Source organism: Crocodylus siamensis, chromosome 12 (assembly GCF_052110815.1).
Source record: "Crocodylus siamensis isolate JL-2025a chromosome 12, ASM5211081v1, whole genome shotgun sequence".
NCBI lineage: Eukaryota > Metazoa > Chordata > Crocodylia > Crocodylidae > Crocodylus > Crocodylus siamensis.
The window spans coordinates 8614968-8627554 of record NC_143406.1 but is presented as its reverse complement, the minus strand read 5'-3'; the positions used below and the strand labels follow the sequence as shown (position 1 = coordinate 8627554).

The 12587-nt window shown below is 55.8% G+C and overlaps 1 protein-coding gene across 6 annotated transcripts in view; it reads left to right on the top strand.

Moving 5' to 3' along the window:
* SAMD11 (sterile alpha motif domain containing 11) overlaps positions 1–12587 on the top strand; it is a 152849-nt gene that overhangs the window by 127168 nt on the left and 13094 nt on the right. For all 6 annotated transcript variants that reach the window (XM_090023494.1, XM_090023492.1, XM_090023491.1 and 3 more), the window contains 3 exons: positions 8150–8265; positions 8849–8927; positions 9177–9880. In XM_090023494.1, coding sequence (XP_089879620.1) covers positions 8150–8265; positions 8849–8927; positions 9177–9880 — 899 coding nt within the window. The remainder of the gene's footprint in view (positions 1–8149; positions 8266–8848; positions 8928–9176; positions 9881–12587) is intronic.

Genomic DNA, 12587 nt, shown 5'->3' with positions numbered 1-12587 from the left:
GCTGGCAAGAATAATTAGCCACTCAACAATTCAGCCATTAGCTCTGGGCAGGCGGGGGTAGGGGGGGACAACCCCGGTTTATTTATCAAGGTGGCGCTGCATTTTTTTTTTTTTTGCAGAGAGCAGCAATGCTGAGTCCTTTGCATCCTGTTGGGAAAAATTATAAATATATATTTAATTTCCAGGGGTGCTGGGAGAGAATAATCCCAAACAGGTAAATGCTCAGGAAGATGGGTAGAGCCTGCTCTCAGTTGCTCTCAGGGGTCAGATTCACTGCGCACAAAGAGAGTATCGGGTCTAGTGATCTGAATGCAGGACAGGAGCCTGGAGTCTGGCTCTGACACCAAGTGCATGTGCAACTCTGAAATATGCCTGGAGTCCAGAAGCATTCACCCCTTGCTCGGGGGAGCCACAGGAAAAGCCAGGCAGAGGGACAGACATGCCTACATAGCACACAAGCTATTTTAGAAATGAAAGCCAGACCCTCAATGTAGCTGGGTATGAGACACTTCACCTCTTTTCTCCAGTTTCCCCATCTGTCAGAGCAGGCTAATGAAGCAGGATCCTGTACTGGGTATATTTGTAGAAACAGACTCAAGCTGCAGACTTTTCCAGGCTGCAGAGTGTTTGGTTTTGGGGCTGCGGTTTAGTCCATGATTCACATCCATGAAGTGCAAATCTGTGCCCAGCCCCAGATTCTGGGGTGCCCCCATCTGCAAGGACAGGTTGGTTTTATGTTACCAAAAGGCTTGCCAGAGGCAAGGAGGTCTGTGAATGCCAAGTATCCACGTAGCTGCTCCAGTCCCAAACACCACCTACCTCCAAAATGCTGTGCTCCACTGAGAGCTGAAGCAACGTTTGGGCTCTTAGATCCTGAGTTTTGGGGGGGACTTGCTTGTTTTTATCAGGGAGACATCGGGACTCCTGGTTTCCCAGCAGTGTGTGTCTTTGGGGTGTCTTGCAGCCCCTGCCACTATTCACAAAGAAGACCTCCAGCTGAACAGAAGTGGCTTCTCTTCAACCCAGACTCTGTCTTGGGCAGACCCCTCCGTGCCTGAGAGCTTCCAAGGGGACAGTGCTTCCATCCGCTGCTCCGCCTAGCCACATCAGCCCTGTATTATTTTCCATTTGGAGGGTGGACTGTAGAAACTTGGCCCGTGGTGATCGTGGAGGCAGAGTGGAAAGGGGACGTGACTCTCGGTCTCTTACGGAAAAACATTTATACCCTGTATAGGAAATGCATTGCACAGGTTTGCACAAGGCTGGCTGACCCACAGAACGCCTGCTGAGCTCTGCAAAAGCAGCTGGCTTAGCCAGTGCTTGGGAGCCTGGCGTGTGTGTGAACACACATGGATAGTATAGAACTGAGCACAGAGGATATAGGACTTTTTCCCCATAAGGAGGATCAGGTAGGGAGGGAGTTGCATGGGGTGCGATGGCTTCTCCCAGCCATGATGACAGCATCATCAAACCCATTGCAAGCCTTGCCCCTGGGGAACACCTTGTCTAGCAATTGCAGGCACCTCACGGCATAGGAGACTTACGGACACGACTCCTTCTCAGCCTGCATTTATCACAGAGCCTCGGATTGGGGGGGGGGGGGCGGGGGGGGAACACGGACACGGGCACTTTCTGCATGAAGGGCAGTGACAATCCCTGTCTGCTGGAAGCCTCGTGTTTGGCTCCCCGGCACTTTGGGAGGAGAGGGGGGGTTAGGGCATTAGTTACGTGGGTCGTAGAAGCATGGTTTGCACAGAGCTGATATATGCTGTGGCCCAAATCCATCTTTCCTCCAAGAAGATTGCCCATGCAGGTGATCGTTTTGTCTCAAAAACTCAGCCAGGGTTTCAGGGCAGGGCTTGGCTTCTCTCTGCACCCACATCCACCCTGTCTTGTGCTACGTATCTCTGAGAGCTTCCTTTTCTCTCTAGCATTGCAGACCCCTCTGTCCATTGGGTCTTTCTGCATGCCCGCTTACTTCTCCCCAGTTTGTGGGGGCCGGCCTTTCTCCCATGAGCTCAGCGTTCATCTCTCTCTAGGCTGGTCTATGCCGAGGAGCCGTCTTCTCAAATCCATGCCAGTTCCACAGCTGGCCGGAGTTGTGGCTCTAGCCAGGGCTGTGACCTGGTTTGACCAAACCTGTTTCAATACCAGGTGAAACACGGGGGAAGTTTCCCCAGCACGGACCAGCACCGCTCTCCCAAGGTGTACTTCTAGCATCCCAGTACGTGGGGCTGTCACCTAGCAGGCACAAGCCCCCTTGTTCCCAGGGACCCAAGCTACAGTCTTCAAAAAGCCTGGGTGTTTGATTTAGCTTCCCTGCCTGACACAGAAAGTGTCTGTGGCTGGCAAACCAGCCAAGACCTGGGAGCCAATTGCCCATTACCTCAGGTTTAACATGTCTCTTCCCATCAAAAACAAAAGCAGAATAAAGCGGAGCTCTCGGGCATTTCTCCCCCTTCCTCTCATCCTTTCTAAATTTATTTCCATGCCTCGCCGCTTTCAATCTGCATTTCCCAGCTCTCTTAGTTCGCGCAGCTCAGGCACCTTCCACAGAGCTGCTCGCCGGCTGCTTTCCGGGCTGGCAGCACGTGGAGAGCACCGAGCCTGGGCATAGGAGGACAGGAGGGGGTTAAAATGAAATGCTTGCTTTTAACAGTATAATGTGTAACCCCATAATGACTTTAAATATTGATTATTTGAAGGCCATTAGCGCTTATTGTTAAAGAAAAGTCAATACTTTTAAAGCCTTGTGAACCATTTGTCTGCTGTTAAAGGACATATCAAATTTAGCAGCGTGCGGTGCAAATCCCCTACTACCCTACACACCAGCCTCCAGCTGGCACATATACAGAGAAAATACATATATAATACTTTTTTTTTTTTTCACTGAAAAGTGGAGAAAGATGCAGGGACCAGATGTTAGAATAGCGCTGGCCAGGGTTGGATTCTCTTTCTGTAGATCCCGTCCTTCCGCCAGTGGAAGTTTTACCCAAGTACATGGCCAACTTCGACTTGAGGGGCACTTCAGGATTCAGCCCAAGGCTTTGAATTTGAATGCAGAAGTCAAAATGGAAGCTCTAAAAACAACATAGCCTTTTTATGGGCAGTGGAAAGTTTGTCTTGAACAAGGAGCGGCTCTAGACAATGGAAGGGCAGTGGAAGTGAGGGTTCGTCTCTCAAAAAACAAAGCAGGCGGAGAAGAGATACGGACCCCTGTCCTTCTGCACCCTGGGCAGGCGACCTCTCCAACCACTGGGCTGGGGAGGCTGATCGTGGGGCATGTGTGGGCTGGTGGTTGAGAACAGTCTACTAGCTCCAAAGGGTAGAAAAAGACTTGGGTTACTTTTCCTGGGCCTTGCAAAAAATTGAACCACTTCAGATACAGGGCAGTCAAACCCCATGATAGCTGTATGAGTGGTTACACGTCTGGAATTGCAGAGGCTGTGAGTCTGACTAGCTGCAGGAGAAGAGATGACCCATCTAGTCAGGGGGTCCCTCTCAGTAAGATGAGGAATAGGGAGGGTAGGGCAGGCCCATCTCTGCTCCAAAAAGTGATTTGAACTCAGGGCCTCAAATAGCAAACCCCAGGGCGGTCGAAGCTTTTGCTCAGCCGGAGCTGGTTGAACCTCAGCTCGTAGCCGCTTGGCTAGGGGCTGGGTGGGTGGGTTGTCCCCCACAAGCAAACAAACCATGCTTTGGCCACTGTGCAGTTGGGAAGGGAAGATCCAAGCGGCTGGGAAAAGCAGGGCTGCTGTTGAGTTGCTTTGTATTGTGGTGGCTTGTGTGCTTGGCTGGGAAACGGGAGCTGTGTGCTCCCATCCCCACCTTGGCTGGCGGCATCCCCTTGCCGTCAGGCCAGTTGGATGCCTTGCAGGCTCTGGGAGTGGGGTAGCTCCTGCCTCTTGAAGTGTCATTACTGGGAAGCTGCCCTGCTGGGCTGCAAGAGGCCAGGGAGAAAATCACCCTCTGCGAGTGGGCGCAGTCACCAGGGACCCACGCCACACTGCAGCCCCAGAGCTTTCGCAGCTGAGGAGCAACCCAAGCCACCAAGTCACAGGTGGCCGTTCGAGGAGGAGCACTGCAGCCATCGCCCCTGTATAAGCTAAATGAGCCAGCAGCCCAGGTCAGTGCACTTCTCTGTGGGCTGGGAGAGTCAGGGTCAGTGCTACTGCCAGTCTGCTTGCTTGCGGAGTGGGTGCCCAACCACCGAGGCAAATGAGCTGTCAGGACAGAGCTGTCTCAAACCCTGCGCAGGCATTGAAGAGCTGTTGGACTCCAGAGACAAGAGCACACCTTTGTGCAGCAGTCTGGGTGGGAGAGCACCCACCGATGACCTGGGAAGCCACATGTGCTTGTCTTCATGTGCCTGCAGGCTTCACCTCCACGTCCCCTCATCTTCCAGGAGAACAGCCTGACCAAGTGCTGTGCTGGAGCATGGGTGAGACTGTTGCTCATTTTCTGCGGCTGTGTTTCACTGGGGGGGAGACCCCAAGACGGAGGGAACCTGATTCTCTGCGTGAGTGGCTCCTGCTCCAAAGAGCATTTCTGGACTTTGTGAGTGAATTGCACACTAACACTGAGCTGGGGATTTGACCCCTGCAGCCTATGTGCCCCACAGATGTGCCAGCCTGTCGCCTGAGGGCCTCCTTGCTGTGGCACAGCTCAGAGACCGCCTGTGGGACTGGACTCTGCAGGAAATGTGATGGCCACTGCTTTCCATCCAGCACACCCAGTGCTTGGAGCCCTTTGCCTGGGCATCTTTGCAAGCACTGTACAGTCCAAGCAGTGTTTAAGCTTAGGTGACCATTGGTCCACAGTGCCCAGAGCACAGTTAAACGTTGCCGTCTCTCTCAACGGCCTCAGTGCCAGCTTTCGGGCTGCAGCAGCAGGCGTGATTAGCAGCTGTCAATTCCAAGGCTGGTATGAGCCACTGAACGATTGATTAATTGAGTCTGCTGGCCTGGAGAATGGCACGGTAATTGCTCTGTAACGAGGCATAACAAGGTGCGAGCAGCTGTGCGCAGGCTGTGTCTGCACCAACTGGCCCTTAATGCGGTTTAAGCAGCGCTCCCCCTCAATACCGGTGGCAGACAGCAAATGACTTGTGCTGCTGGTTGTGTGGTGACGGGGTGCCTGTGTCAGCCCAGGGTATTTTAAGTGACTTTGACTGTACTGCAAAGGGCTCACCCTCCTCTTTGAAGCAAGCATCCGCTGTCATGTCCTAGTCTTGCTTCACAGCACCAGGGGCCACATTCATGCTGCCTGGCTGCCTCTCCCTGGGTACCACTGAGTGGTAGGGGTGGCACAAGACGTATGATATACCTTGGTCTTGGTGCCTTGCCAGAATCCAACAGCAGCATCTCCCAGGTCCCCAGGGAGAGCTCCCTGCCTCCTCCACCCCTTTCTTACCTCGGTCAGCTCACGGGGAAGTAGGGATCTGCCCTATGGCTTCTGGAGTGGCAAGGCTGGGCTGAGAGGTGCTGAAGGGATGGTCTGAGGAAAGGCCCTTAAGGATCAAAGCTCCCCTCCAATAATATAACATATTAAAGGATAAGGACGGGCTCTGATAATGAGGTACATGGCTGCAGGGAAAGCCTGCCTATTTTGCCTGCTCCTCGTCGGGCTCAGCCTCCCCCAGCACCAACCATTTCTGTACCCCAAGTCTGGAGGCACCTGGGCTTCACGCGAGCCAGCGCCTCTCGGTCAGGCTGCGTACGTGGGAGGCAGGGAGGCCTGGCCGTGGAAGAGTTAAAAGCTACTTGATTTCCTAAATTGCTTCTTATAAAACGAACAGCACGTCTGCCAGGCTTGTCTCCCCATGATTACAGCTAATTACGATCGAACGGACACCTCCTAGCCCCCGTCATGCTGCTTTAATTGTCCGTTATTCATCTGCGGGCTGTCCAGGGTGGCAAAGCACTTGGCAGCCCAGTGACCGAGGCCTCAGCTAATTGTGAGGCCTCGGGGATTAGGGCAGGTGATTACACACTTCATGGTGTAATTACATAAGCATCGCTTGGCTGCTGCCCCGGCTCTGAGCCGAAGGTCACGCGCTGCGTTACCTGAGATTAATTGGAGCTGCCACTGAAGTGCGAGGCGCTGGCGGAGCGGTGATACGATTAGCATTAACATTTCAACAGCGACGGATCGATCTGTGGCTCTCCTCCAGACACAGCGAGCTGCGCAATTAGTTTAGAGGAGAGCTAGGGGAGGAAGGAGGAGGCAAGGAGAGACAGGCAGAAAGGGGCTGCAGAGCCGGAGAACAGAGACAGACAGACAGCGTGGGGGAGGCAGCGACGGTCAGATGGGCACGGGCATGGAGGCTCATTAGGTGGGAATTTCAGTCGATGCGGTGTCGTGGGTCTGTGTGCGTGTGCATTGTAGCAGTGTTTGCACTGACTGGTACCCAGAGCGGGGAGCAAGCCACGCAAGGAAGATCTGCGCAGAGGAGAGGGGGCCTTTTCCTTTGCAGCGTGTTGAAAATCTTGAGGGGGGGAGTTGCACAAAGATCCCAAAAGATTATCATCAGCTGCATTGGAGTGATCTGGAGTGAGAGCTCATCCCCTGGTGTACTGGGTGGGGGCGGTTTGGGGGGCTGCCCAGGGCAAGAAAGCCCCTTCCCCCACCCTTATGCACATGCACACACACCTCTCTCGTGTGCCCTCCGCTCCCCCAAGCCCTTCCTGAAGCACTTTTTATAGGAAGATGTTGTAAAATGAAAATAAACGGCACAGCGCTTGGCGTCGCCTCTAGATGCTCCGGTGAAGGTAATAATGTTATAAGTGGCCATCAAAGGGAATTAAGAGACGTGCAGCCGGAAAGCTGAGATTTGCTTGCAGGCTCCCAGGGCCGATTTGACTAATGGAAGAGACCTTGGCTTCTCTCTGCTTCCTGTCTCTTCTCTTCCCTCCTCTGCAGGCAGCGTGTACCTACTGGCTTCCCCAGCGTGCACCCCCGCTTTCGTGCCCCTTTCGCCTTCCTTGCACCCCAGCTAGCATTAGCTGGAGTCAAGAGCAGAGCTGGTGCCCTTCCAGATGTCAGACCCTTGCTACAGCCCTACTGAGACCTCTCCCCGCTGACCCCCAGCTCTGCCATCCCACTGCAGCACTGACCTGCCTTGCTCTCTTGTCTCCAGGCAGGAGACAGCCCCGCCAGGGCCGTGGTCTGGCTTGGCTGCTATGGGATTGCCCAGGTCTGCGTTGAGAAGCCGCCCTCTCGCCAGCCCTCCCGGCTATGACATGGCTTTTCACTCTGCACGCAGGCAAGGTTTAAACCTGGGCTTGCTGAGGTGGAAAGGCAGGTCCTACCTCACCACTGGCTTGTGCCCCTCTTCCCCACCCTGGACGGCCAGGGGCCCAGTGCATGTTCCAGCTAAAAGGCCAGTCAGGAGTGGGTACTGGGGTGGGGAGCAGGGCTCTGTCTGGCTTGTCTGTTGGGGACAGCCTTCTATCTGCACTGCATCTTGCCCCCCTGTCTTTGCTGGCAAGACTTGTTCAAGACAAAGGACTAAATCCAACCAAGGCAGCTACAAAGGCAACAAGCCTCCGGGCTCCCCATGCATGAGCCAGGGCCCTGCTATAACGAGTGGTGAGATGGGGCTCTTTCAAGCTGCCCAGAGCCACGGCCCCATCCGAGGAGTGGTGGAGCGTCTCCGGCAGGGGCTAGAGGTGCTTGGGCCATTGTGTGGGGGTCAGGTCCTGCAAGGGCCAAGGGCATGCAGTTCTGGGTGGGGGGATTGGGAGGGCGGTCACGGTGCATCCCCCATGAGAGCCAGCCCAAGGGGACCCAGGAGGCCACCCCTGCTTGGTCCCTGGCACAGGTAGCTTGGGCCTGCTCCTTGTCATTTATGGCTGGTGGACCTCTGCCAGAGCACCTGTGGCCATGGAGGAGAGCCCAGGTGTGGCCTGAGCAGAGGCTCTTGGGTCTGGTCTGCTCCATTCAGTAAAGTCCTTGGGGATCCACAGGCCACTGAGGGAAACCACGGTCTCCCCACAAGGCGCTCAGTCCTGCTCGGGCCCTGACAGATGAGGGGGAGCAGTTATGGGAGGGGAGCGCCTGCTGAGCAGGCAGCGCCTTCCCGAGCCAGGCTCGCACCGCACGCGGCGCCAGAGAAGTCTAACGGAGAACGTCTCTTCCCGTTCCCTAGGGAGATGTCTCACCCGCCGCCTCTGCTGTCCCCCCAGAACGCACCCCACATCGCGCTGGGGCCTCACTTGAGACCCCCCTTTCTGGGGGTGCCTTCGGCTCTGTGCCAGACACCAGGTGAGTGCCTGGGTGATGTGCGCAGCTGTGGAAAGAGGCTGGGGGGACGGGTCTGGCCTCAGAGATGGACACTGGTTCAGTGGTTTTTACTCCTGCTTTCATTCGGTTTCCATTTCGCCAGGTTTTAGCAGCACCCCAGCAGGGTGCCTTGGCAGGTTGTTCTGGCTGGCGGGGGGTCCCAGCCAGCCTCACTGGCCCTGTTCCCCCAGGGACGATGCAGGCCCTTGGGCGAGGACTCCTGCAGCTCAGCCTGGAGCACCTTCTGCCATTGGCCCTTCCCAGGTGGTGCATGGGAGCAGTGGGGGGCAGCTTGCCCCATGTCTCCTTGCTGCATATGAGGAAATTTTCTGCTGCTGGGTCTCGATAGGAAGCACGTCCTGCACCTCCAGCACTGCTGGCCTAGTCAGAGGGGAGTGGGCAGGGTCAGGCTCCTGCTTCCTGCCATGTGTCTTGCAGCCAGGTATGCTCCAGGCGAGGAAGCCATTCTGGGCAGTGGGGTCAAGTCGGCCCAGCCAGGCTGCTCCCTGAGTTTGCGTTCCCCAGAACAGACGTGGGCAATAATAACCCTGTGCAATTTCCCCAGGTTACGGGTTCCTGCAGCCGGCCCAAGCGGAGATGTTTGCACGGCAGCAGGAGATGCTGCGGAAGCAGAACCTCGCCAGGTAAGGAGCACGGCCCCCGCCAGGTTCTTGTATGGGCACTGTCCATATGTGGCGATCCCAGCACCTGGGTCTGTCAGCTGGGACAAAAGGTTTTGCAGCCCACTACCAGCTCCCCTGCTGCTGGGATCCAGGCTTGGCAGTGGGCTGTAAGGTATTGGGACTTCCTCCCTCATGCTGTGAGGAGGAAGTAGAGCCGTCTCTGACTGAGGCTACAGTCTCATTCCCCCTGCTCTCCCCTCCCCAACCCAGGCTGGAGATGTCAGCGGAGATCATACGACAGAAGGAGCTGGAGAACCTCCACCGGCAGCGGCTGCTGGCGGGCGACCCGTTGAGCCTGCACCCGGCCCTGCCCCCGGACCACCCGGCGCTGCGGAACATGCACGACATCCCCGAGGGGCACCCGCTGCGGGAGGAGCTGTCGCGGCGCAATGCCATGCTGGTGCTGCGGCACAACAACACGCCCCTGCTGTCCCTCAACCACGGTGTGCCCAGCAGTGCCACCCCGCCCAAGGAGCATGCCCGCCGGGGCAGCCGCAAGTCGGCCCATCACCGGGCAGAGCCGCAGGGCCTAAGTGAGGCCAAGGAGCTGGCCGAGCCCCGGGTGCGGGATGGCGCCCCTGACTGTAACGACGAGGAGATGAAGGACTCGGAGAGTGACGCTGAGGTGAGCGACGAAAAGCCAGAGAGCCTGAAAGCCGAGAGCAGCAGCTCGGCCAGCGAACTCAAGGAATGCAAAGAGACGGGCAAGGTCTGCGAGGGGGCCAAGGAGCTCAGTGACGTGGCCGCCGGCCAGAATGCCCCTGGCAGCTCCTCCAGCGTGGAGTCGCCCAGCCACCTGCTCGGCCCCGGCATCAATAAAAATGAGGTGAAATACCTTCCACCTGCCTCCATTCCACCGCCCCAGCCGCTGCCCTTCGGATTCCCGTACACCATGAGCCCCTATTTCCATGCAGGTAGGTGAGAGCCTTGTAAGCACTGTCCAGGGCCTGAATGGGGAGCGACGGGCTTAGCAGAGTAAGGGGCATTGTTTTTTCTGCTGTGTGTTAGGAACGGGGCATCACTTCTGCGCTGTTCTGTTCTTTGCTATTCTCCTTCTTCATGGGTCATCCATCCCAGAGAGATTTGAATATCTGGAGAGGAAAACCTCCAGTGCTGTACATAAGTCTTCCATGGTGAGATGGCTACATACAGCCACAGATGGTCCTGGACCAGGTTTTCTCCTTGCAGAGATATAAGGAAGCTGCAGTCAAATATGATACACACTGGCCTAGAAAGCTGAGGATCTCTGCAGCAGACTGTAACTTCACATGCAATTTCTGCCCTTTAGGTACATGCGTGCATTGGGTGGGAGTTGTGTGGTTAGTAGCTGATGCTAAAACAAACTTATGGGTCAAACTTATGGGTTGACCGGAGAGATCTTGGCAAAAGGTGCAATATGGTGGTAGGAAGGAAAAAAGGGAATCTATGCTGTGCTGTAGGCAGAGGCGTAGTGTCCTCACTGACTGGGAGAGAGTTGTTTGCCCTGAGCTGATTGGATCTTGTGTAGCAGCCTTGGTTCAAGACAGACATTGATAAATTGTAAGGGGCTCTGGGGAAGGGCAAGAAAGATGATTAAGGGCTTGGAGGGATTGACCTATGAAGGGAAAGGCTAGAAGAATTAAATATGTATCGCTCGGCTGAAAGACAGCTGGGCCTTGGGAGAGCTGCAAACCGGTAGCCTCCTGCTTACATTTGATGGAGGGGTGAGAACTGCTGTGGGGATTGGCTTGGGAAGTTGGGAAGAAGTAGCCAAATACATCAGGATAGAGATGAGGAAGGAAAAGGGTTTTACACGGAGCAGATAGGGCATCGGTGTGACTGGCATCACTCTGAATCGGGGACAGCCCATTGTGGGAATGGACGGAGCATGCTTTGCAGGCACTGGGGGCAGAGCAGGGTTTCAGCCCAGGGTTTCCCCAAGATCTTCCCCATCTCTCCAGCCTCTGGTTCTCCTTGGCTTCATGAGAAGGGAATGGAGAAGTACAGCTGCAGCCACCTCCTTCCCACTCCAGTTCTGGCTGGCAGGTCACCCTACCAGAGCACGTGTCGACCACTGGCAGGGGTCTGAGTTTCAGGAAGTCCCTTGAACTGTGACTTTCACATCCGCTAAAGCCTCCTGACCTCGAAAGTCATATGCTGTCACCCGCCCTTGTATTTCCATAGCAGCCCTTACCCCCCAAACATCTGATATGTGTGAACTTTTCAGCTCCAACCAGGGAGCTCAGATGTGTGGAGGCTGCTGATTGACTCTAGTGGCCAGCAGCAGAGCATGTCAGGGCCAACCGGGGAGCATGTGTGTGAAGAGGGTTACCGATACCAGGTCATCCATCTTGTGCAGAGGTAGGGGAGGTGGCTGTCTGTCCTCTGTCAGGAATTAATCCATATCTCCTGGCCTGAGCTCCATGACCTGGGCTTCATGACCTAGCTGTGCCAATAGCCCCAGGTATGATCCAAGATCTAGCAGGAGGAACCTCAGCAGGTTGCATCTAGTCCAACCCCCTGCTCAAAGCAGGACCAGCCCCAGCTAGGTCATCCCAGCCAAGGCTTTGTCTAGCTGGGTCTTAAAAACTTCCAAGGTTGGATATTTCACCACCTCTCTGGGTAACCTGTTCCTAGGGCTGTCCCTGGGAGGGGAGGCGGTGAATTGGGGCGACCGCTTCACATCTGGCTGCTCCCCCCCACCCCTGCCGCATCTGCCACCGGCTTCCTCGTGTCGGGGGGCAGGGCCTCGTACAGGCTGATTTGCCTTGGGCCCTGCACCCTGCTCAGGTTGTCTCTGCCTGTTCCATTGCTTTCCTACCGTCCTCGTGAGGGTTTTTCCTAATATCCAACCTACACTTCCCTTGCTGCAACTTGAGCCCATTGCTCCTTGTCCTGTCATCTGCCACCACCGAGAACGGTCCAGCTCTGTCCTCTCTGGCAGGTAGTTGAAGGCTGCTATTAAATCCCCCCTCAATCTTCTCTTCTCCAGACTAACCTTGCAAAAACCAAGGTTGGAAGAGGCAGTGAGTGGCACTTCCCTGAGGGAGTAGGTAGGGAAGGGGCTGCCTGCTGTCTGAACAGCACTCCCTTGCTGGCACAGCGCGTGGAGAGGCACAAACCACCGATGAGCACAGCCAACACGAGCGGGCAGCGTGTCATTCAGAGCTGACAGCATCCCGGCACACCCTGGCATCCAGGAGGCTATTCTGGTAGCAGAGCCAGTGCAGCAGCCCTGCTAGCTTAACCCCAAACCAAAGAGTGCTGTGCCCAGCAGCCCTTTACCTGAGAAGGTAGTTGACACCAGGCCCTGTGGTTGGGGAGGTAGTCGGTCTGTAAGTCTTTACTTTGGGTGAAGGAGTCTGTGACTGCATGCCCAGAGCCACCTTACGGCCTGGAAGCAAGAAGCCACGCTTCTCCCACCTCCCCTCCAGCCGCTGAACAAGAGGAGCACCCAGCGCTGTGAACTGGCCTCTCCCGCTGCCCTCTCCTGGGTCACAGATAGGAACCCTCCCCCTACGACCCCGGTCACACACTCAGTGCCATTCGTGTGCCCTGTATGATTATGGCCTTGGATTGATAACATGGTAGTGCCTGTGGCCCCAGCTGTGATCAGAGCCACGTTTAGTTGCCACTGTCATC